Source organism: Engraulis encrasicolus, chromosome 11, assembly GCF_034702125.1.
Source record: "Engraulis encrasicolus isolate BLACKSEA-1 chromosome 11, IST_EnEncr_1.0, whole genome shotgun sequence".
Lineage (NCBI taxonomy): Eukaryota > Metazoa > Chordata > Actinopteri > Clupeiformes > Engraulidae > Engraulis > Engraulis encrasicolus.
In genome coordinates, this window is record NC_085867.1 from 51,606,163 (window position 1) to 51,631,612 (window position 25,450).

Consider the following 25,450-nt stretch of genomic DNA (forward strand, 5'->3'; position numbering starts at 1 on the left):
GGGGCAGAGTGTCGTCTCTTTCTCCCATCTTGATGAGCTTCTCCTCCTCAATGGTCCTCTCCTGGGGGTTACAAGAGAACCAGCGGTGAACAGGACTGTAGACAGATATACATTAATCCATCCAGATTTCCCCAATGGTGGTTAGGTGGCTGCCTAGATCAAGACTGCTCTCTGACCTGAAACACTCCACAAAATACTGGAATATATAACTTCTCATCTATTCATGTCTTTCCACCATTCGATTTTCTGTTTTTTCCCCTCCTCTCCATCTTCTTTTATAATTTCATACTCTGTTGAAGCACTTGAGATACTATTTGATTGAGTGTCTACTGTCTAACATAACAACATCTGTACAGAGACATAGCACATTTCTGCAAAGTGTCAGTTCTCTCTTGTGTGTACGAACGATGTAAAAACTAGCCTTGTAAATAGCTAAATAAAAACACAATACCACACTCATAGTCAAGTGATGTAATAGGGGGCATTTGGTTCCACTACCCTCAATCTATACACGAGATAGCTATATAGCTCGCGATACAAGGAGGCAGTATCATGACACACCCTTTCAAAGTTTTGTTACCCATCAGTCCAAAAAACAATCACATATGAAGTGAAAGTGCTTCCAAGCTTCAAATCATCATCATTACTATATTGAAACTTTTTAAGTTATTAGTAGCCTATTGTAACCTATTCTACCTACAAACTATAGTTTTTATTCATAATTTTATTTTATAACGCTGGCCAATCGGGGGGTGTCTCGAACCATCTTCAAAAATCGTGATACGGACTGAATCGTGAGTTGAGTGTATCGTCAGAGATTCTTTAAGTATATAGAGATATGCCAATGTAATGGGTTGCTATGGGCACCTAACATGACCAGGTTCCGGTCTGCCTAAAGGGGTGTGTCATAATACTCCTAGCATTGAATAGAACAGTCCTTAGGTCTGCTCAGGTCTGCCTAAAGGGGGATCCCCCCCCCTCCCCCTTGCAATAATAGAACCCGGAAACAATGGGCCAATGGAACCTCTCTCTCTCTATTCTCTCTGGTATCGTTACAGCCCTAAAAGCTACTACCGTGTAGATGTTTGGGGGAATACAAAGGAGGCGTTACCTTGACGATGTCTTTGGGTGCTACAGGGACAGGCTGGGGAGCTGGTGTCGTGTCCATCAGCGTATCTGAGAGGGCATCCAGAGCATCGCACGTCCCTGATGACAACTACATACACCCACACACACACAAAAGGACACAAACACACACATACATCATCATCATCTCAACTCACATTTCAACTGCTTTGAATTGCTAACTTTTGCTGTTGTTTGTCTGATACTTTATGTACAGTATGTCTGTGCATGTACAGTTGTACTGTATGTATGTACAGTATTTTTGGTTTATGTTAATGTGTATTGGTTAGACAAGTGTGTGCGTGCATGTGTGCGTGCGTGCGTGTGTGTACCTGTCTCTCAGCTGCTGAACACACAGAGGACTGAACAGCTGCAGGAGCCACAGCAGGAGCAACGAAATCTCCAGCAAGCGCGTCCAGGGCAAAGTCAGATGCAGCCTAACAGGAACACAAGATCACATGTTGAAATCAAGATTCAATTTACATTCACACTTTGGGTTATGTTCAATTGCAGTGCAGTCTAGTTGTACATACAGTATACAGCCTTGTTATACAGTCTTTTTAGACGGAAGGACACTTAATACAAATTCAGCACATGATTTCAACCAAGTTGAACTGTTATAAACTGGTTTTAACCTTTTGAGAAGATTTCAATTGGTCTAAAACAGTTTAAACCACATTGAAGCTGTTTCAAATGTTTTAACCTGTCTAAACTGGTTAGCACAAGATTAAACCAGTTAGAACTGGATTGACCTGGTCTACACAGGTATAAACCAGTTTGAACCGGACGGCACCAGTTTAAACCACTTAGAATCAGGATTGAACCAGATATAACAAGTCTGAACCAGTTTGAAAGAATCTGAACCGGACCGATCCAATGGCAATCAGTTTGAGCCAGACTGAACTGGATTAAACCAGTTTCAACCTGTAAGAACCTTGACCTTGATCCGGACTAAACTAGATTCAATGTGTTTGAACTGGTATACACTGGGACAGTAAAATGCTTTCTATTCCATTCCATTCCATTCTATTCTGCAAACTGTCAAGATGTTCGGGTGCATAGGTGGTGATATTTATGGGAGACATCAGACTGATATACCGGGCGTTATGGTGGTACAAACTGACCGGTTGTGGGGGAGCAGAGGGGGTGATGACGGGGGCCTGGACAGCAGGAGCAGCACTGGATGTCATGAAGTCACCAGACAGCAGGTCCAGAGCATCAGACGGGTCCATGGAGGGCTGGGGGACATGTGACATGAATTATGGGTAAGGTGACAATGTGCTCTATTTACATGTGATTTTCAGATGAAATTAAATTCATACACCAAGAAAACACAAGACCAAACTTGTGTGTGTGCGTGCATGCATGTGTGCGCATCTTACCTCAGGCTTAGGGGCTGGGTATTTCTTGAGATCCTCCTCTGTAAAGCGGTAGTCAGGGGGCAGCGAGTCGTCTCTCTCTCCACATAGCACAGCCTTCTCTTTATTCGTCTTGTCCTCCTGTCACACACACACACACACACACACACACACACACACACACACACACACACACACACACACACACACACACACACACACACACACACACACACACACACACACACACACACACACACACACACACACACACACACACACACACACAGTTACAACCCTACACACTGTAGTACATAAAGCATATGGAAGAAACATGTACTGTAGCATAGAACTTTCAAATCTTTTGAGTTTCACAACCCGTACCGTTACAATGTCCTCAGGTCTGAGTTTGGGGGACTCTGGCACTGGCTCTGCTGTGGGGAGCATGTCCTCTAAGGCACTCAGGGCATCCAGAGACATACCCTGGAGAAGGGAAGAGAAGAGAAGAGACGACAGAAGACAAGACGAGGCAAGATCGAAAAATTATTTCTCTTAGGGTTTCAGGAAATCAGATTTAAAAAACCCAATGTGTGCTGTACTTTAACACTCATAATTACGTATACGTGTGTGTGTGTGTGTGTGTGTGTGTGTGTGTGTGTGTGTGTGTGTGTGTGTGTGTGTGTGTGTGTGTGTGTGTGTGTGTGTGTGTGTGTGTGTGTGTGTGTGTGTGTGTGTGTGTGTGTGTGTGTGTGTGTGTGTGTGTGTACCGTACCCCTTCAGTGGCAGGTCTGACGGCAGCTGGGGGAGGGGCAGGGGCAGAGATCTATGAAACAAGAAAAAGCGTACACACAAAAATTACATATTCACTGATAGTTCAATATTTGGTTCTGTGTAGACAGACGAACTATTCAGTACATGAAATGAGAAAAAACACTGGAGTATGAGTGCATAAGCGCACGCACGCACGCACGCACACACATACCAACATGTGACCACAAACAAAAAAACCTGAATGCAGACGTTAAATCCATACTCTGTGAGTGCTTGAAATGTACCTTAGCAGGAGCAACGGCAGGAGCAGCAACAAAGTCTCCAGCCAGAGCATCCAGTGCAGACAGATCATCAACTTTAGGCTGAGAGACACAGACAGACAGACATACAGACAGACATACAGACATACAGACAGACATACAGACAGACACACAGACAGACAGACAGACAGACAGACATACACACAGACATACAGACATACAGACAGACATACATACAGACACACACACAGACACACACACAGACAGACAGACATATGAGTAAGTTAAATAGTTAGAACAAATAGGCAGGAGAGACCACAGGGGCATGCACATGTCACAAGCATATTCATGAACACGTTTAATAATAATTACCACCATAGCACATTGGAAGCATTTTTAGATTTTTTTAGAACACTTTAATGGTGTTAGTCCATTGACGTTTAGTGAAGCAACCCCATTTACTACATTTGCACGTCTCAAGCTTCTGTTAAACATTGTTCTACACACAGAAATAATAACTAAGTTAACTTATTAAAGGGTTGCGTAAGTGGTTGGATATGGTAAACTGACAGCATAGATAGAGTATAAAGGGGGGAACAGATTGAAATGCTGAACGGATCAGAAGATGGTCATTTTAGGGTCAACCAATTCTTTGAAATGGCTCCTAGACTTGAAAGATGGGAACTAAGTCACAGTCTTCTTAAAAAGGTCTTTGCGAGGAACTGAGATACGGATCCCATCAAAGAGCCATAAATCCCACCTCCTGTCTGTGGTTGGGGTGCAGATGGAGTTATGCAAGGGAGTTATGGGGAAAAGGGACTATAGTCTCTTCTCCATGGGGTTCCGCGTTCCGGTGCGGGCTTTATAAATATTCATGAGAGTCGGCGGGGGGCTAACGGTACTGGTTTGGCCCGCGTTTCCATCCAGCAGAGTTCGGTACCGTAGGAAGGCCTACAGTTTAGGTGAGCAGTCGCAGTCGCCCTGAGTGGGTGCGTGAATAATGACCAGGCTTTCACGCCATGGTAAATAACATGAGGAAAATGAGTCCTCCTCCTCAAAAAGATACCAGTTACTCATTACCCATTAGTCGTGTGATTGTAGGCAATTGGATATTGAGGTTGGACTGTATTTTAGCCGTGGTAACTGTAGCCTACTATAATTACCTCCGTTGCATATTGCCAAAGTGCATTTGCAATTCAGAAGCAAATAATTGGATTTGGATATTTGTGGGGACTCAGAGGGGGTGATTATGGAGGTACAAACTGACCGGTTGTGGGGGAGCAGAGGGGGTGATGACGGGGGCCTGGACAGCAGGAGCAGCGCTGGATGTCATGAAGTCACCAGACAGCAGGTCCAGAGCATCAGACGGGTCCATGGAGGGCTGGGGGACATGTGACATGAATTATGGGTAAGGTGACAATATGCTCTTACACATTCTCAGATAAATTCAGATAGGCATAGTGTGTGTGTGCGTGTGTGCGTGTGTGCGTGTATGTGTGTGTGTGTGTGTGTGTGTGTGTGTGTGTGTGTGTGTGTGTGTGTGTGTGTGTGTGTGTGTGTGTGTGTGTGTGTGTGTGTGTGTGTGTGTGTGTGTGTGTGTCTTACCTCAGGCTTAGGGGCTGGGTATTTCATGAGGTCCTCCTCTGTAAAGCGATAGTCGGGGGGCAGTGTGTCATCTCTCTCTCCACAAATCACACCCTTCTCTTTCTTTGTCTTCTCCTCCTGTCACACATGCACACACACACACACACAATTTAAAACCCTATACAACAAAGAACCAAAAACATATACTGGAGTGTAGAACTCACACATCTTATTGTTTTATTCACATTTTATTTCTATTTTATGTATTCTTATTTTTACGTCCGTAACGTACCGTTACAATGTCCTCAGGTCTGAGTTTGGGGGACTCTGGCACTGGCTCTGCTGTTGGGAGCATGTCCTCTAAGGCACTCAGGGCATCCAGAGATATGGAGGCATCCTGGAAGAGAAAGAAACACAGACAGAGACAGAGACAGAGACAGAGAGAGAGAGTCAAGACAACCGACAGAAACCAGGAGAAAAAAGAGAGGAGGAAAGACAAAAGGAATAAGGAGAAGGTAATTAGAGATAACAGATAACCCCAAAACAACAAATGATGCAGTTTCTTCCTGTTGTTAAAGGGTACACGATTACACTATGAGCTTATAACCAATGCCAGTTGTAAAAGGTATTAATATGTATCCCCATCCCGTTTAGTGGGAAAAGATGCGAGAGAAACAGTTAGTCTTTCTGTAATCTGTACAGTAATTATTTCACAGGAATACTGTATCTCCTCACACATGGCCTTGTGTGCAAACAACATACTATCTAGGCAGGAAACATTGGGATGACATTATTGAGTTGCTTATTAAGCAGGGAGTGAAGACAACAGTAGATGATGACACGCCCAAGCTGTCTGCTCTGGGCATCACAAATCTAGAGGGTAGATGGCAAAACTGGACCCTCTCCCAAGTTGAAATGGGGTGTGTGCGCAGTGTACACTGCATTCAAACCACCTTGTTTTGTTTGTGTGTGTGCTTTTGTGTGTGTGTGTGTGTGTGTGTGTGTGTGTGTGTGTGTGTGTGTGTGTGTGTGTGTGTGTGTGTGTGCGTGCGTGTGTGCGTGTGTGTGTGTGTGCGTGCGTGCGTGCGTGCGTGCGTGTGTGCGTGCCTGCGTGCGTGTGTGTGTGTGCCATGTCTCCAGCCCTTTCCTAAATCTGCTGTTTTCTGACCTTGGGGCCGGCAGGGGCGAGCACAGGGGCAGGAGCAGGAGCAGGGGCACTCAGTCCTGCCATCAGGGAGAAGTCATCAGATACCTACAGGGACAGTAGAGAGGGAATGGGTTATAAAATCATTTGGTAGAACCGCACTTATGAGTAGTGAAAGATATCAATATGTGAAGAGCTGTTTTCCAAAATGAGATATATACATTTTATAGAATGTTGGGAAATTGACATTTTTGTATTGGGCATTCCATTGAAATGCATTGCAAAATGCATTTTTATAGAGGTTTTAGAGTGTGTTCTCAAAACATTTGAATGGCAAGAATTTACACATAGATAATAGGCCCTCTTCACAGTCAATTCTAATATTAAAATGCAAAAAGTCAAAAATGGTGGATATAGCGTTTTGGAAAAGAGCTCTTCATGTGAATCAGTATGTGTGTCACAAAGAGTGTGTTCAGCAAAGCCAACGGATATTAAGTACACACGAACAAACACAACAGTACCTTGTCCACTTTGGCTTTCTTATCAGCAGGAGGGGCAGGAGACTGGAAGAGGCAAGAGAGACATGACATCAATGATATAGTAATGCGCTGCACACACACATACAACAACACCAGCATTGAACAAGCTCATTCATATAGCCCTGTGCACATATCTGCAAACACATGTCAAACGTCTATGTACTGTACGTACCTCGATGGAGGCAAGAGACATGGCATCATTCACATACAGTATACTACAACAGTGTTTCTCAACCGGGGTGCAAGGGCACCCTGGGGTGCCGCACACCCCCCTCAGGGGTGCCGCGGAAACGTGGCTGATGGGATGTGAAATTGCCCTAAATGAATAAATAAATTATGTAATATAATACATAGTTGTCTAAATTAATAAATGAATGCTTAGCGTCAGTGGAATCTTTCATCTACCATGGCCTGGCCATCTTCTATGGCCTACACATAGCCTGTCTGAGATAAAGCAGCAACTTTGAACGTCTCCAAATGTGTTACTTTTCTAAGCTTTTGTGGTATCGGATGCGATGCCATGTTACGGCTTGTTGTTTTGGGGTGCCTTGAGGTTTTTCATGAATTGAAAGGGTGCCTCGCCTAAAAAAAGGTTGAGAAACACTGCCCTACAACACATAAACCAACATTGAAACGCACGCACGCACACGCACACGCACACGCAGACGCAGACGCAGACGCAGACGCACACGCACACGCACACGCACACGCACACACTTGCATATGGTTACCTTTGTGGAAGCAGGGGGTGGTGGTGCGAAGTTTGAGAAACCGGCTGACAAGGCATCAATAGCTGCTACATCCTCAACTTTCTGCAGACAAATCAGAAACACAGTTGTATGAGACGGATGCTCAATGGGCACTTGAGGATGAAGCGGAGACTTCCCATGAAGTGGATTCACCCATCCATCACACTCCCTCCCTCTCTCTCCCCTCTGTGCATGTGTGTGTTTGTGTAAACGTACTGTCTCTGTCTTCTTTGGTGCGGGGGGAGCGGAGGACATGAAGCCTGCAGACAGTGAATCCAAGGCTGCGTCTGTGCTCAGGGGCTTCTGCGAAAAATACACACAAATACACCAAAAGGCATTGTGACTAAGAACAAGTCTTTAGTAAGTCTATCTGTAATATATAGACTGTCCACTAGGGGGCGCCTGAGACCACGGTTGACAGACCACTACATTGTGGCAACCTAACAGAAAGCATGTGTGAGCGCAGCAGGAAAAATACAGGCACACCCACTTGCATTCCTTACCAGGGCCCGGCAACACAGGCTTTCTCAAGACCTCTCTGGAAACAGTTAAACAATGGCACACCATAACTCAGGGAAGCGTTTAGGGCAACTTCACACAGGGACACAGTAACTAACCTGGGCAGAATAAATCCTGCCTCAAGCCAGAACACACTCTGTGTGTGTGTGTGTGTGTGTGTGTGTGTGTGTGTGTGTGTGTGTGTGTGTGTGTGTGTGTGTGTGTGTGTGTGTGTGTGTGTGTGTGTGTGTGTGTGTGTGTGTATGTGTGTGTGTGTTGTGTGTGTGTGTGTGTGTGTGTGTGTGTGTGTGTGTGTGTGTGTGTGTGTGTGTGTGTGTCTGTGTGTGTCTGTGTGTGTCTGTGTGTGTGTGTGTGTGGTCTGGTGATGGACTGTCTCTGAGTTCAGGGCATGCAATGTCTCTTAAGAGTTAAGGCTGTTTCAAACAGGCAGTCTGAATGCAAGTGTGTGCGTAATCAAATGGTTGGTTAATGTCTGGGAATGTGTGTGTACGTGTTTGCAAGCATGCAATTATTAGAGTGAATGAGGTATGAACCAGGAGACTGGGACTGTAACTAAAACTATGTGACTAAAATTCTTCATGTGATGCACGAGTGTGCATGTATCGTATGAATTAATGTGTGTGTGCGCGCGTGCATCCGTGCATGCACGTGCCTGGCTGTGTGCGCAACATGAAGGTGTGGTAGCTGGATATTTGCAAAGCCAACACCCCACAAGCCAGTGTAACATTCAACAGAAAGGGGAAAGGGTTACGACATGCACGCAGAAGCTAAACACACACGTACATCTGTGGGTGTGCATACCCTGAAGTATACAGTATGTGTGAGCCTGGAATACCATTAGTTTATCATGACATATTAATCCTTGCAGCACCAGCCGTTATGAAAGCTTTAAATGTCTCCTTGCCCTGTTAAAGCCGAGCATCAAACACAGCTGTCTCTATGTTGATAATATTAGTAAGAAATCTCCCCTAGTGTTGGATCTAGAACTAAACTAAAAGAAAAATACTCCCCACAGGCTGCCAAAATGAGGTTCTATTTTCTCTTCTGGAATCAGTCTGAGAGAGTAAACATGGCCAACATCAAAAGAATGCAGTCACACACTCCACGCTTGCTTTTCATTTGTTGTGATTCAAGAAACATCCGTCCCATGGCCATCGACACTTAGAGTGAATCAAAATGAAGTGCAGAGTATGCTGATCATGTCTCCTTCTCTATTGCAACACCCCCTCAACACACACACACAGACACATCTGCATAGACATAAGCTCAAACATGTCTATGACAAACCAAAACTACTGTTTCAGCAGTTTGCACCCGACAGAGAAAGCAATTGGCTTATGCTTTAGTTCACGACAAAAGTCTGGTTGATTGAAAGGTCAGTGGAGTTTCAGTGACCATCCACCTTACCTGTGTGGGCTTTGGCTCTGGCTTGGCAGCTGGTGCCTTCTTTTCCTGAAGAGAGAGGAAAAGTCAAGTCAGATCTTAATCACACAGACATTCCACAAAATATACTTCATTTAATAGAGCTTCTCTGGATGAGTTAAGCCATAATTATTGTTTTGCATAGCAAAAGAAGAAAAGAGGGATAAGAAGGTGGCAATGCCTAGACACAGTAGAAAGAGACAGACACCTCTCCATATCAATTTGGATAGAGAGTTCATCGATTTTGTTACTAAGATGGCTGTCAGGTGGTGCGTCTTGTTTTGTTTAACATGTCTGCATATAATCAAATGATTCTGATTCCAGCCTGCAGACAACAACTGTGTCTCTCCACCTCAAGATGATCAGCAGGAAAAGAAGGAGCGGGCAGGAAAGAAGTGCCTCTGATCACGGAGACAAGAGAGGAAAACGGTGGAAACATCCACGCCTCAAGAGGAAAGACAAGAACATGACCTCCATGGCTGGGTCAAGAGAATGCAGAAGTGGAGAAGAAGGGCGGGAATGGAGGAGGAGGAGGAGGAGGGGAGGAGGAGGAGGAGGAGGAGGAGGAAAGAATGGAGGAGTGCCGCCACTGACCAGGTCCGCTTTTCTGTATCCCTCTGGAAGTGTGTCATCTCTCTCCCCCACTAACACACCCTCCTCTGTCGTTAATCCAGCCTGACACACACATCAGGTCACACAAACACACACATACACACATGCAACGTATTAGAAAAAATGCTGTTAAACACAAATATGAATACATTGCACAACTAATAGACATATTGAGTAAACTGATATATTATTAATTCCCAACACATAAATACACACAGTACATTCAATAGACATACACGTATGTGCACGTACAACACACAGTACATATCTACCTCGGTGACTTCTGGCCCAGTGTACACGGGAGCGGTGGGTCTCAAAGACTCATCAGGCAAAGTACCAGCCAGGGCATCTAATGGATCAATATCAAGGGCCTACACATGCACACAATCACATAAAGACATACGAACACACAAACACAGACACATAGACACATACATCATGCTACAAACCAACGTACACAATAGCAGTCCAACACCGGTGAGGTGGACACCGTAGTCACATGACACTCGATCCACACATTAAACACCTGGGGCCTGTACTACAAAGCTGGTTCAGGGTAAGTTAAGGTTAAGTTAAGAGGTAAATCATATAATAGAAGAGCCTGAAGTCCTCATTTTCTTAAGAAAAGCTCTTGTATTAGATGATTTACATCTTAACTTAATCTTAACTTATCCTGAACCTGCTTTGTAGTACAGGCCCCTGGTTAACACATGTACAGTACACACATGGACACGTAAACGCAGTGGAACTGGAGGGGTGGGATGCTTACCGGAGCCTTGGCTTGTGATTTAGGTGGGCCCACCTCCCTCTGCACCTGAGAAAAGAGAGAAAAACATTAGCAACATAAATTCACAACAAAAAATTAACAACATGGAATTTATACAACAACAACAACATCAAATTCATACAATAACAACAACAAATTCCTACAAATGAAAGCTACCCAACAACATGCTTATCAACACTATAAAAGTCAGGAGTCCAAACATTGCCCAATTCGATGGTGCTGCCACGGTGCTGCCGGAGGCTACCGTCCAGCAAACAAAAACAGTCACAGTCACCTCTGATGTCGGACTCAAACTTTCACTGTCATAATTACACAATAGCCACCGAGGCACTTCCTCAAAACATAAGAAGGGCTTGCAATTGAGCCACAACACGTACCGCAAACCCATCGCCACACAACACCACACATCAAAGGGCTAGTAAAGGTAATCAAGTCTGGCTCAAACACACAGAACAAAATATTGGCTTCTCGCAGATCAATCTGTCATCAGTGACTTGGGCTACCTTGGTGTCTGCTGGCTTAGTGTCCTTTGCTTTAGTGTCGGTAGACACACCACCCTTAGCACCCGCCTTAGCTGTGTGGGATGTGCTTGAAGTGATGGCAGAACTCTAATAAGCACACAGACACAGACACAGACACACACAGACACACACACAAACACACAAAAACACACACCCCATTAGACCATTTCAGGTGATTTAATATTTGACGTGTTAAGAGTGACCATGGGAGACCAAACACGTTGAAGTACCATAGTTCCCCCTGGATCAGAGCCCCAACGTGGAAGAGCATCCAATGAATGGAGGAGAAATAAGTGATGAAGAAAGCACATGGAGAGAGCAGACCCATAACCAATGAAACAGCAGCATGTTTAACCAACCCGACACCCTGAAGACGATTCAGCACCATAATAAAGAGGAGGGTGAACGGGCAAGCAAGGAGGATGAAGGATGAGGGTGCTGAGGAGGATCACGGTGCAGACACCAGGAAGAAGAGGGCTCAGAGTGAATAAGGAAGAAGGCCCAGTGGCTGAACACAGATCCGCAGTAAGCTGAAACCATGATGACCAGACAGAGAGAGAGAGAGAGAGAGAGAGAGAGAGAGAGAGAGAGAGAGAGAGAGAGAGAGAGAGAGAGAGAGAGAGAGAGAGAGAGAGAGAGAGAGAGAGAGAGAGAGAGAAAGAGAGAGGAAAATCAAAGGGAAAGAACTGATATACATAAGAATGGGCTTGTAATTCTTCATTAGGCCACCCTATTCGCCTGGCCCTGAGGCTCTCTACCTTGAGTGTGTCTTGTGCTGGGGTGGTCTTGGCTTTCGCGGGGTCTGTAGCTTTCACTGCCCCTGCAGTGGAGGTTGCTGTGGAGCTTGCTGACGTCTGCAAATAACCGTTTCAATAGGTATGAGCATTGGACACACATGTATGGGTGGACAGACTGGGTGAACTGCCTGACAGGCACATCAAATGACGCTTTATCATAGATTTCACATGCATTTTCAGTCAACGCACACACACGCGCGCGCACACACACACACACACACACACACACACACACACACACACACACAAACACACACACACACACACACACACACACACACACACACGCGCGCGCACACACACACACACACACACGCTTACCCGCACATAAGCACACAACCACACACGCACACACACCAAGCAGCATGACTAATCGAACCTAGACAGCATACAGTAGGGCGAAGGAAACAAACTGCGACACACACTTCGAAATGGGCTAAATGGGTCTTGACATACTGTACAGCAGGTTCAACTGAGGCACCACCTCAATAAAATCCCAACATCAACCCCTAAAGCAGTTGATGCTGTATGAGGATCATTGACTGAAAGAGTTGAAGATGGGGAGGCTACCTTTGGGACATCTTTAGGGGAACCCTTGGGTGCTGCTGGACTGGGAGTCACAAGTTTCGTCTGTAAGCCAACCAGCAGCAAGCAGAGAATCATCAGAACAGGGGATTAACACATACTGTCACCCAAGGTCACTCGCAGGTCAGGCACCACACAAAGGACGCATGTGCATTCTGGTCTGCTTTCACAACACACAACAGCAGTCACATGTAGCCGATGTACTGTAGCTAACCCCAGAAGCAGCATAGTGAAACGCCCAGCATGAGACAAGTAGATGGTGGGGCAGAATATAGATGGTGGAGGCAGCAGATCCTCACAATAGAGCAGAATGATGTAGTCAGATGTAGTATAGATGAAAGCAAGCACCGCCAAGAGTTCATGGTGTGCAAAGAAGGGTAAGCACACAGCAGGGTTGTAGAACCAGAAAGGAGGGACATTACACTCTTTATGTTGGAAGAAACAAAATGGAGCTTGTGTTGAAGCTTTCAGTGGGGCAGCAAACCCCAAAAGCAGTGGAAAGATCACACACGGGACAATCCTGCACTGGCAGTACTGTCCTTCATAAGAGAATAAGAGCAAGACCTCATGGGGTCTGCTTTGCGTAGAGAGAGAATGAGAGGAGAGGGCTCCTTGGGATCATTTAGAAAAGATGAAAACAGTGACAACATGCTGAAGAAGAAATGAAGGTGCCATGAAGAAAGGGTGAGAGCATGAATGATGGATTGGATAAGTCAAGGAGGCACTCCACACCAAAGCAGATACCGATTGGCTACAGAGCATGTCCTGTACCTCCGCCATGGGTTTGGGGGAGCCTTTCTGTGTGGCGGCAGGGACCGCTCCACGTCCTGCTCCTGCTCCTGCTGAGGTGGCGGGCGATGCGGTCGCCTTCGCTCCAGCCTGTCATGAGGGAACCACACCAAACTCAACACAACGCAACGGAGGGGATGGCAAATGGCTTAACTCCTTAGCAAAGAGCCTCTGAAATAACCTTATTGTCACCAAAATGTGAATGACAAAGTCTACCCAAGACTCCCTGCAATGTCATAACAATGTTATGATGTAGTTGAGTGTTTTCAGCAAAGATTGAATAGGCCCGTCAACAGGTTCATCTGCAGTAAGAGGCTACCAGTCCTGTGCTGCTGAAAGAGTGTTGCCAACCAGTTAGCAACTTGCTTGGCTGCCAATGGAGAATTGCATTTGCAACTAATAAAGTAGCTAAAGTAATTATTAGCAACTATGGTTTTGAGAAACACTCCTGGTCCTGAGTCACAGTCTACAGTATGATTACAACAAACACTTTCTAATACTAGACACACTTTCTGCTGTCAATTTCACAAGATGACTGTGTGTAGATATTTTTAACAATGTCCTGATACTGAATTCATAAAGCATCTCTTAGTTATGAGACTGAGGTCATTTTAGCAGATGCTCTCTCACGCACCACGGGTCATCATCAAAACAAATAACAGTGGGGAAACACTGGTAGAGATGGTGACAGTTTTCACACAGTCTGCATAGCTGACAACTGAAAATAAATAGAGCAAGGAAGCACAGTTAAATATACTTTTGTCATATTGTCTATTTGAAGGCTTTCCTGTTTTAACCACTATTTTGGCTGATGCCGTGTGACTGACCACGGTGTGAGGTATGGGTTTGAAAAATGAGGAACTTCTTTTAAAATGTTTTCTGTTTTCCCCCTCTTTCATTAGGCAGATTTGTAGATTTGTATTATCCTGTTAATGTGGAAATACAGTGATCTGTCTCAAGGGGGCTGGTCATCCATCAAACTTTGAAAATCTAAAAACTATGCCAACACCTTGCAGAATCATCAGCACAAATAGCTTTAAAATGGTGCCTGTTGTAGGTTGTTGTCATGGGTGCTACTACTACTACTACTTAGGCTGCTACTACTATTATATGGGTACTATTCATCAACGATTGGCCTGTATTCTGAGATGGACTGGCCTCCAGCCATAGTGGCATTGCCATGAAAGTGCCCAGAGACACAAAGCGCATCACCACAGTTACGGCCACACTGGAAGTGCATACAAATGCTTCTCTTGGTAGAATGTGTCCTTTTACATTCTAACCCAACAACACTTTAAACTGCACACACTCATGCACAGTCAGTAAAATCATATTATGTGCAAATACAATATGGTTGCTGTATTGCAAAACTCAACACATGAACTACTACTACTACTAACACAGAAACAAGTATGGACGCTACGTGTAAAGGGTAAGTGTCCCTGCTATTGGACCAGCCAAACATTTACAAGCAGCCGCCCACACCCACATATCCTGTTGTACGGGGAGATTTTCCATTCTGACTGAAGGGCTCAGCCTTCCCTTTGTAACACAGCCTTCGCATCCTCCATCCACACTCACACTTTGCTTTAATGGCCATGACAGGTCTAACGAAATCACAGTCAACTGGCACAACCCTGAGCACACAATTTGTATAGTATGAAACCAAACCTGAACACATAGCTTTCACAGCGCAGAGCATTTTTGTCAATGCAAAATGTCAATCATGTGGGTGTGTCAATCACAAGGAGATGCTATTGCTATGTCGGTTAGTTTGAGCTGATAAAACCTGTGTGTAGTATAACTCGGCCTATCTCTGGCCAGCTGGAAGACCCCATTGTACATAGCCACGGGTCGCCTCTCCAAACACACCATATACTTTCATGCACTTTTTAGGTACTATAGGCATGTAAATCTGTTTAAAACTGAAGCATAATCACTGTATATATTGCAACTGACATTAGGACTGATGAGCACCTTCAGGTAATCATTCCTGTGCATTCCTGTAATCATACAGGAATGCACAGCATAGATGAAAGTGTCTTAGTCCATAGTATGTGTGTATTGTTTTTAGTGCAGCCGTCTTCAGAGGCCAGCAGGAGAGCAGGCCAGAGACAGGGAGAGGAAGGGCCCGGGCCCTGACTATATGAATAGCAGGAAGCGCAAAGTTTTCTTTTCTGACCTCCTCTGTGATTAAAGCTCACAATCTGGGAGCGTTTTGGAAACATAACAAAGCGCACACACACTCACACAAACACACACACAAATACAACTCCCTTGTGTAAAAAATACACATTAACATAACCCAAACATACAGTACAATTGTGCATGCACGTACTGTACATTGCTGTACCGTTAACACATGGACACACGCGCACGCACACAATCTTTCAATGGCCAGAAACCCAAAGCGCAATATCAGTCTGAGACTTCACTGACTGCAAACCATAAAGGAGGTTGGAGATACATTTGCCACTGACTTTGAGACATGGAGAGAAATGGGAGCCAGTTCACATGATGTAAAGGTGTGGAGGACAGAGATGGAACAGGTCAGGACATACCTCAAATTGGGCATGCTTCACTGGGGCTGGTGCAGCTGAGGTGGCCTGTCTGTGCTGAGACTGGAGAGAGAGGCAGAGAGAGAGAGAGAGGGAGGGAGAGAGAGAGAGAGAGAGAGGGAGGGAGAGAGAGAGAGAGAGAGAGAGAGAGAGGCAGAGAAAAAAATGAATATTGATATGTGCCAAAACATCTAGACATCCTGTATACAAGCTAGCTGATCTAGTATTTAGATTACATGTAATTACAAAGCAAACATTCTTAAAGCATAACAACATAACAAACAGCGACAACAACCAGAGACTAAAAATACACCATCAGTGATAAGGGAGGTCTCTAATATCGGTCACGGCCCTGTAGCTGAGCAGGGCTGTTGAAGCCTGCATGAAAACACCACTCTCTTTTACGACTGCAGCATCGACTGGAAGAACTGAAACCCCCATCATGCCAGAAAGCCTAAATTACTGACACTCCATGTGTTTGTGTTTATACGATATGGAAATGTGGTGTGTGTGTGTGTGTGTGTGTGTGTGTGTGTGTGTGTGTGTGTGTGTGTGTGTGTGTGTGTGTGTGTGTGTGTGTGTGTGTGTGTGTGTGTGTGTGTGTGTGTGTGTGTGTGTGTGTGTGTGTGTGTGTGTGTGTGTGTGTGCCTGCTCTTCCCAGAACTATGCAGAGGGAGAAACAGCCAGTACTTGTGATCCCATGACTGAGCCCAACAACATCAACAGCAAACGGCAGCAATCTCTCGAACTAGAATAGTCACTCGCACACTGTGTCAATAGTCACACACACACACATCACTCTCTGTCAGGCCCACATAAACAAGTTAAGTCACAAACACAAAGGCACATACAGAATACCAGGGTTTTTGAAGCAATAATGTGCACCGTTCTCGTCCTGCTAGAGCTAACGCTACAGGAACTGCTGAAACCTCTGCCAGAGACAGTGACTCATTATTTTGCTATGCGTCGAGAATAACAGCGAGACAGCGAGAGGGTCTCTCACAGGAACATGAAAGAAAGGGAAATGATGATCATGTAGGCAGTGTTTGTTTATGCCTTTTCCGTTTGTATCTGTGTACGTTTTGTGTCTGGCTAGTCCAGAACGCTGCAACAAGGTTTGAGAAGAGGAACTTATTGCATGATGTGTGTGCTGTGAGTCTGACAATTATGTGAGTTATGACAATTTGTCAGTGTTTGGGAGTATGAATGTATTGTATGTATGTGTGTGTGTGTGTGTTGAGTCTATATAGTCCTGAAAATTGCAATGGTTGTGGGTGTTGTGTGTCTGACTAGACAAGTCCTGAAAACTGCAATGGCTTTGGTTGTACGTACAGTGCGTATGTGAAAGACCACACCCTCTCCTGCCCAAACCTGTCCGCATGCCCCTTTCATAACACACACACACGGAGAGACAAACCACAGCTGTTTCAAATCCAACCCACCTTCCATCTCTCTGTCTCTCTCTCGCACATGCACACTCACACTCTCTCACAAACACAAACACAAACACACACACACACACGCACACGCACACGCACACGCACACGCACACGCACACACACACACGCACACGCGCACACACACACGCACACACACACACACACACACACACACACACACACACACACACACACACACACACACACACACACACACACACACACACACACACACACACACACACACACACACACACACACACACACACACACACACACACACACACACACACACACAATGTAATTTTCAATAGCCAATTGTCAATATTATTATCAATATCAGAACCAGCATAGAATGGTTACTGCCATTACTCATTACTCAAGTTATTTCTGAATTTCCGATCCTACTTCCGATTTACAGTATTACAGGATTTCTACATTAAGCTACTGTACAGATGAGGAGAGAGAGAGAGAGAGAGAGAGAGAGAAGGGAGGGGGTTACATAACTAAGGCACTTGCTTTTATCTGCCTGGCTTGACCTGTTTAGCCAGCTCTGAATACCACAGGAGCATGAGTTTGTCAGCATGAATAAACTGACCAAACACAAACCCACATTCTCAAGCTTTATATCGGCTCCTGCAAAACACAACTCTTTAATCCATGTTTTGATGTTCAGCAGAACACAACGTTTGTCTGAGAAATATAAGCAAAAACTGATTGGCATAGAAAGAACACAACAGATGGGAGATGGCCACGTTGTACTCTCTATGCAAATCTGTGATGACTCATACTATTATGTGGATTCCTTTTTTGCACAATCTTTCAAATTCTCTCTGGGGAACAGCAGCCTGAAGCTACTGTCTATCTATGGGGACTAGCACATGTTGCAGCATTAAGTAAATTGTTAGCCTAGAAATGATGTGTAATGGGGGCGCCTGTATGAGTTCTATTGCAATTCATTAAATTCATTGACAGACATTAGAGTCATGTAGCACATGCAACCAGTAACCACTAGCACTACCAGTATGTTTATTTTTAGCATTTTGGAGCTCTAGACTGCTGCCAGATAGGCCTAGATGTGGCATGTTGGTCACATCCTGCTAGACTGAACATTTAGCCATTTTGTCATTTAGACACTTTTCCCAGCAAAGAGGAATTAAATATGGGTGTAGTGCATAGGTACAGTATATCAGCCAGAACAATACATTGTCCTTTCGTGTGATGAGGCAGGCACTAGTGGTATACGAATGATTAGCTCAAAATTAAATCTCAGAAACGCAGCACATCCTTTATCAGTAGCCAGTGATAAGAGACATGTTTCACTTGATTGCAAGCCAGACATTCACCGCTGCTCTGACACACACACACACACATCACAATTTCAACTGAGCTTTCACTACAAGGGGAACAGAGTAAGGTAGAGGTGTGCACATCCAAAATGCAGGTGCAGGATAAAAGGGTCAGACAATCATGGAAACAAAGTTGAATGTCCGCACACTTGCTCCCGTTTCACTTTTTCTTTTGTTTTGTTTTTCAGCACGTGAACGTTTTCGAGCTACACTCTCTTCATCAGACTTGAAAACATTGACTTGGTGAAGAAAAGCACAAAAAAAAAGCAAAACGGGAGCAAGTGTGGACTTTCAACTTTGTTTCCAACTACGAGCTTAATTTATTTTCTACCAGGTGCGTGCTTCTCCACTACATTTCCTGACTTCTCTTCACCTCTGCAGTGAGCTTCCTGCGCCAGACTGAGGGTGTGTGTGTGTGTGTGTGCTCACACAGGGCCTGTCAGGCCTACACAGGTTGCACAGCTCCAATGCTCCAATGCTCTGCTCTTAATGCCGTCAGCACATGTATTAGGTGCTTTGCAGGAAATGGTCAAAAAAGGTACTGCAACTATGCTGCTCATTGAAAATGTGTTGTCTAAGGCCAAATTTAATCTTTTCATGAAAGTTTACTAAGTAATAAATGAATATTTTATAGTATGGCCCAAGTACAGTCATTTTGCAGCTAAAATGGCTATTTCTGGAAATTCAAAATGGCGGACCATGGAGCAGATCCCCCTTTTCATGTATGAAAAATGTATTTTTTCCAGTCATAATGAATACTTAGAATTTGATGGTGGTGATAAGTATTCATGAAAAAGGTAACATTATTGAATGGGTAGCATGAATTCTGGAAATAAACAACAAAAAATCTCACACAGTGTCCCCTCCCGCTGATTCCTAATCTTCCCCTTCTCTAAAGACATTGCTACAGGGAGTACTGTATGTCTCTGAAGATTCTCATTCATTCAGCTCATGTAATCCAAAAGGCTTTAGGTGTAAGCAACTGGATTTCTTCTTAGTGCGAAGTTGAGAACTTCTTAACCCTCATTGAAGGAACTTCATCAGTTCGGTTGATGTAAGAATAAAGTATTACAAATAGAGCAGGAGTACTAGAGAAGATGCCCACTTGCCTACAACTAAAACCTTTTGCATCACTACAGGGAGACCCGGTTTTGGGTCAGCTTGTCTAATTAAATGTTATCTCTGAACAAAAGGCTAACCAGGGCCTGTGGGATTTTTGTGCTTGCAAAACTAAGCCAAAAGACCCTTCTACTAAAAGGTTTATAACTCAATCATAACTCCACCTCCAGCTTTGTTCCTCTACTGACGTGACAATTGACTGATTGACCCGTATTATTCCTCACAATCTCTGGCCACACAAACTAATTTATTAGGGAATAGGGAATGTACCGATATTAATCAAATATTAAGCAAACAAAATGTACAGTAGATATCTGACCACTGATGAGGAGGAAAATGCATGTGGAGTTCACTTCAAAATGAATTTCATTGCCACTTTACACGTTTTCATGTGTACATTGCTGCATTTACTGTTAGTCCCCCATGGGGTGAAGACTCTGGTCACCAGAGAAGGGTTTGACCTGTTCACATGTCACTGGTGAAAAAGCAATCAGAATACTGGGTGGTGCAGGTCTATACTGCTGGATGGTGCACTAATGCTCATACAGCACTACAATTCATAACACTGGGTGGTGCTCACTTATTCTGTCAAAAACACATCAAGCCTTAGTGACCTTCCAGATCAATATCCGATTAGACTAGATCAACAGTAAGTAACCGTCAACTATTTGACAACTGATTGACAACTGTGGCTGAGGGCTACATAGCACGTTCAAACATCACATTATAGGGAAACCTAGTAGCCCTTTAGCAGTAATGATAATTGTTTTCAATGCATTCTAAATCATATAGTGATATTTTTATGGCACCGTGAGAATTGGCGAGAAAGCAATCAAAACATTGGGTGGCGCACTACTCATACTGTAGAACTGGGTGGTGTAGAACTGTCCATAATAGTGGGTGGTGGTGCTCACTTGACTAGACAGACAAGCACGTCTGTTCCAGTCGGTTTGACTGACGTGTGGATGAGTATAGGGTGGGAACACACAGATCGAGAAAAGAATACAAGGGCAGTGCCACATGATGGAATTCAAAACGCACACAGGATCAAATTGTGACGTCTTGCATCCCGCTGTCTACCTTTGGTAGCTTCCTATTGTACGCCCACGTGCATGAACTCACACACATATTCGCACCAACCCCCACACGAACGCACACATGCACACACGGGCCCAAGGACAGTATCCACACTCATACAGTGCCCTCCATAATTATTGGCACCCCTGGTTGAGATGTGTTTTTTAGCTTCCAATTATTTTATTTTTTTTCTAAATAATATGGGACCTTAATGGAAAAAAGAGAAAAATCCAACCTTCAATACAAGTGCATTTATTCAGTGGGGAAAAAATCCCACATAAAGAAATAATTATTTGACATCAAATAATGTGTGTCACAATTATTAGCACCCCTGGTGTTAATATTTTGTACAACCCCCTTTTGCCAACAAAACAGCACCTAATCTTCTCCTATAATGTTTCACAAGATGGGAAAAGACAGAAAGAGGGATCTTCAGCCATTCCTCTTTGCAGAATCTCTCTAAATCATCCAGAGACCTGGGTCCTCTCCTCTGTACTCTCCTCTTCAGCTCACCCCACAGGTTCTCAATGGGGTTGAGGTCAGGGGACTGAGATGGCCATGGGAGGAGCTTGATTTTGTGTCTGGTGAACCATTTCTGTGTAGATTTGGCCATATGTTTAGGGTCATTGTCTTGCTGAAAGACCCAGTGACGACCCAGCTTCAGCTTTCGGGCAGAGGGCAACAGATTTTGATTTAAAATGTCCTGGTATTTCAAAGCATTCATGATGCCATGCACCCTAACAAGGTTCCCAGGGCCTTTGGAAGCGAAACAGCCCCACAGCATCACTGACCCACCCCCATACTTCACAGTGGGTATGAGGTGCTTTTCAGCATACGCATCTTTCGTGGTACGCCAGACCCACTTAGAGTGTTTGTTGCCAAAAAGCTCAATCTTGGTCTCATCTGACCAAAGCACACGGTCCCAGTTGAAGCCCCAATACCGCTTGGCGAACTCCAGACGCTTGCGTTTATGATTGTGAGTGAGGAAAGGTTTTCTCCGTGCATGCCTCCCAAACAGCTTGTTGGCGTGTAGACGGCGCCTGATGGTTGATTTGGAGACTTTGTGACCCCAGGATGCTACCATTTGTTGTAATTCTGTAACAGTGAGCTTTGGAGATCTTTTGATTTCTCTTACCATCCTCATCACTGTGCGTGGTGGCAAAATAAACTTGGGTCCTCGTCCAGGCTTGTTTACCACTGTTCCAGTTGTTTTGAACTTCTTAATTATTCCTCTCACAGTGGATATGGGCAGCTGCAGTTGAGTGGCAATCTTCTTGTAGCCTCTGCCTGACCTGTGAAGGTCGACGCACATCTGCCTCACTTGTATGCTGTGTTCCTTTGTCTTTCCCATGTTTAAGAGTGGATAAGAGAAATGGCCTCGGTGTCACATCATATTTATACCCCAGGGAAACAGGAAGTGATGAATTACTAATTAAATGTTCCTACATACTCTGGTAAACTTTGTAAACTACTGTAGAAATGACAGAAATGCTTCAATTATATTTATTTCCTGGGAATTGTTAAGGGTGCCAATAATTGTGGAACAGGTGATTTAATGAAAAATAATTATTTTTTAGTCAGGGATTTTTTTTATTTTCTTACAATTCATTTGAGTTGAAGACTACATTTTTCTACAATTTTCAGTGTGACAGTATTCTTCTGCAATAAACACTGAATTTATTTTAAGGCTTTTAACACATCTCAACCAGGGGTGCCAATAATTATGGAGGGCACTGTATTTGAGGGTGTGTGGTTAAACATGGTGGCTTATTATTGGGTTAATGAATGCCACTGTCCACCTTCTGACCTCAGACATTGTTACCCTGACTGGCCTGACATAACTAAATGACCTCGGAAGTGCTGATAAGCAAAAGACTGTGTGAATGGAATAACGGATTCCAAGATAGTATGGCAGCCTATTAATTACAAACCATGCTTCACATTCACTCACTTTGTGTTTTTTTTTTGTTTCTACTTTGCACTATTTTCAACACTTTCAGGATTTTAATGTTGAGTATTGTTCTATCTCTTTCTCTCTCTCTCTCTCTCTCTCTCTCTCTCTCTCTTACACACACACACACACACACACACACACACACACACACACACACACACACACACACACACACACACACACACACACACACACACACACACACACACACAGTCTCACACGCACACTCACACGCACACGCACACGCACACACACACACACAGGCTGACAGCATTTAGCACACAGACAGTCACAGCTGCAGAGCAGAGAGCACGACCCTGATGGCAGAGATGACCCCGCCGTGAGGAGCCCTCTGGCCAGCAGCAAGCATGGCAAACGTGACCACCACAAATAGACTCCAGCGGCCAGACCACTCTGCACCCAGCACCTACTGTGGGTCAACACCCGCCATGGACTCATGCAGCCTCCATGAGCACAACACAGCACAGCATGGCATGGGAGTCACCACAGCATCCAATCTGTGAACTGCAAAGCTTAACACCTACCAACTACCTATACAGGCAGTTGGGAGGTCTACCAGGGGGGCTGTAGCAGGGAACTGTAGAATACCCCACCGTAAAACATCCTTTGGTCAGTCCTCGTTTTTAATTAAAGGTCTTAATTTATGGAATAATTTGCCCCCAGAATTCAAGGCCAATCACAGTCATAGGTCGTTCAGATGTCAGATGAAGGAATTTCTAAAAAACAACCAGATATGTAATCATGTGTGATTCTATGTGTGTGTTTCTAGAATGTGTGTGTGTGCGTCTGTGTGTGTGTGTGGGGGGGGGGGGGGGGGGGGGGGCAATTCAGAGTGTTGTGTGTGTGTGTGTGTTTGTGGTGATGGAGGAGGTGCAGTTGATGTGTGTGTGTGTGTGTGTGTGTGTGTGAGGGAGGGAGGGAGGTGGGTGGCAGTTGACTATGTGTGTAAGGGGGGGGGTGCTATTGTACATGTTTTATCAAATTGATTAATTAGTGGATGAATGAGCGAGTGACTGTACATTAATATAGGATTAGGTATGTGTATGTATATTGCCTGTCTTCTTAGATTGAATGAATGCTTGGATGAATGGATAGGTTGTATTTTAAAACAACATTAAAACAGTTTTTTATATTTTACTTTAAAAGCCCTTCTAGGGACGGGCATTGGAAATTAGCCTATGGCTACAAATGCTATGATACTTATCTGTTAGGTTGTTGTACAGCCTACATGATGTGTATTTGTCCCTACTCAAATAAACCATAACTGAACTGAACTGAACTGAACTAACAGAGGTAGGCGAGTTGGATTAAAAGATAGACATTTGAGGATTTTTTTGTTAATTTACTCAGGCATCGTGGCTTGTCTCTGTAAATTGCAATGTGGTTAGAGTGCAAAGTTTTAGAATTTCTGATGCAATTACTTATATAGAGTCTATATAAGTAATTGCATCAGAAATTCTAAAACTATGTAGTACCACTATGCATCACTGTGTAGTCTATATTATAGACTACACAGTGATGCATAGTGGTACTACATTGTCTGCCCCTGCTACATTCTTACACATGGATTTGAACCTGCAGCGTTCCTATCCCCACAGCAACTCCCAAACCATATGAAGGCTACAAACCACCAATTCTTGCTTTATGTGTACGTTAAAACCTTCTCCTCACACTGGGGCAACATTGGCTTCTGTGCAGAATTCAGTCAATGCAAAATCAAACAAATATTGACTGTGTGTGTATATTTGGATCAGGGCTTTGTCATGTGGGTATACCAGCCTGAAACCATATCGCTCCCTCACTGCATGGCATGCATCCACAGAAACCAGTTCTGGCAGCAGTCCTTAATGCAGTCCTGGCTGCTCAACAGTGGCACACTGACAGACCATCATTTAGGCCAATGGGCAGACACACCCAGAGACTACAGCACCCGAGCAATGCCAGTGTGTTTGTGGTGGCATAACCAGGTGGGTACTCCAAGAACATGGTTTAGGGATACCTACAGGAAGTGGTAAACGTACTAATAGATAGCCTGCAGGCATCATTTAGTTTAGAAAATAAGGACTCCATACTCTTCTATTAGATGAGTTACCACTACCACTAGGTTACCACCACCACAAGGCTAACCTAATCTGGGTTAGCCTACTACTAACCCAGGTTCTTGCAATACTGCCCAGGAGCAGCTGTAAAGTAGTAAACAAAAACAACATGATGATCTACCATGCACTCTTATGGGGAGACAGCAATGACTCATAACAGAGCAAGCCACTCCCCAGAAAGCAAGTGCTTCCACATACCAGAATTATTGTCTGTGTGTATGTGCCTCTGTGTGTCTATGTCAGTGTGCGTACTGTCGCTTAACAAATTGCAA

General features: G+C 44.3%; 1 protein-coding gene across 20 annotated transcripts in view; it reads right to left on the reverse strand.

Moving 5' to 3' along the window:
- cast (calpastatin) overlaps window positions 1–25,450 on the reverse strand; it is a 57,330-nt gene that overhangs the window by 4,875 nt on the left and 27,005 nt on the right. For 6 of the 20 annotated variants that reach the window (XM_063210917.1, XM_063210908.1, XM_063210911.1 and 3 more), the window contains 24 exons: window positions 16,124–16,183; window positions 13,545–13,652; window positions 12,759–12,818; window positions 12,150–12,245; window positions 11,374–11,478; window positions 10,853–10,897; window positions 10,356–10,454; window positions 10,066–10,146; window positions 9,457–9,501; window positions 7,747–7,833; window positions 7,513–7,593; window positions 6,764–6,805; window positions 6,267–6,350; window positions 5,391–5,495; window positions 5,120–5,236; window positions 4,782–4,895; window positions 3,539–3,616; window positions 3,256–3,306; window positions 2,868–2,966; window positions 2,508–2,624; window positions 2,250–2,363; window positions 1,458–1,562; window positions 1,112–1,216; window positions 1–61 (listed from right to left, as the gene is read on the reverse strand). The exon at window positions 1–61 is cut by the window's left edge and continues 32 nt beyond it. In XM_063210917.1, coding sequence (XP_063066987.1) covers window positions 1–61; window positions 1,112–1,216; window positions 1,458–1,562; window positions 2,250–2,363; window positions 2,508–2,624; window positions 2,868–2,966; window positions 3,256–3,306; window positions 3,539–3,616; window positions 4,782–4,895; window positions 5,120–5,236; window positions 5,391–5,495; window positions 6,267–6,350; window positions 6,764–6,805; window positions 7,513–7,593; window positions 7,747–7,833; window positions 9,457–9,501; window positions 10,066–10,146; window positions 10,356–10,454; window positions 10,853–10,897; window positions 11,374–11,478; window positions 12,150–12,245; window positions 12,759–12,818; window positions 13,545–13,652; window positions 16,124–16,183 — 2,059 coding nt within the window. The remainder of the gene's footprint in view (window positions 62–1,111; window positions 1,217–1,457; window positions 1,563–2,249; window positions 2,364–2,507; window positions 2,625–2,867; window positions 2,967–3,255; window positions 3,307–3,538; window positions 3,617–4,781; window positions 4,896–5,119; window positions 5,237–5,390; window positions 5,496–6,266; window positions 6,351–6,763; window positions 6,806–7,512; window positions 7,594–7,746; window positions 7,834–9,456; window positions 9,502–10,065; window positions 10,147–10,355; window positions 10,455–10,852; window positions 10,898–11,373; window positions 11,479–12,149; window positions 12,246–12,758; window positions 12,819–13,544; window positions 13,653–16,123; window positions 16,184–25,450) is intronic. The other 14 variants (XM_063210919.1, XM_063210921.1, XM_063210924.1 and 11 more) reach the window with 10 other exon arrangements.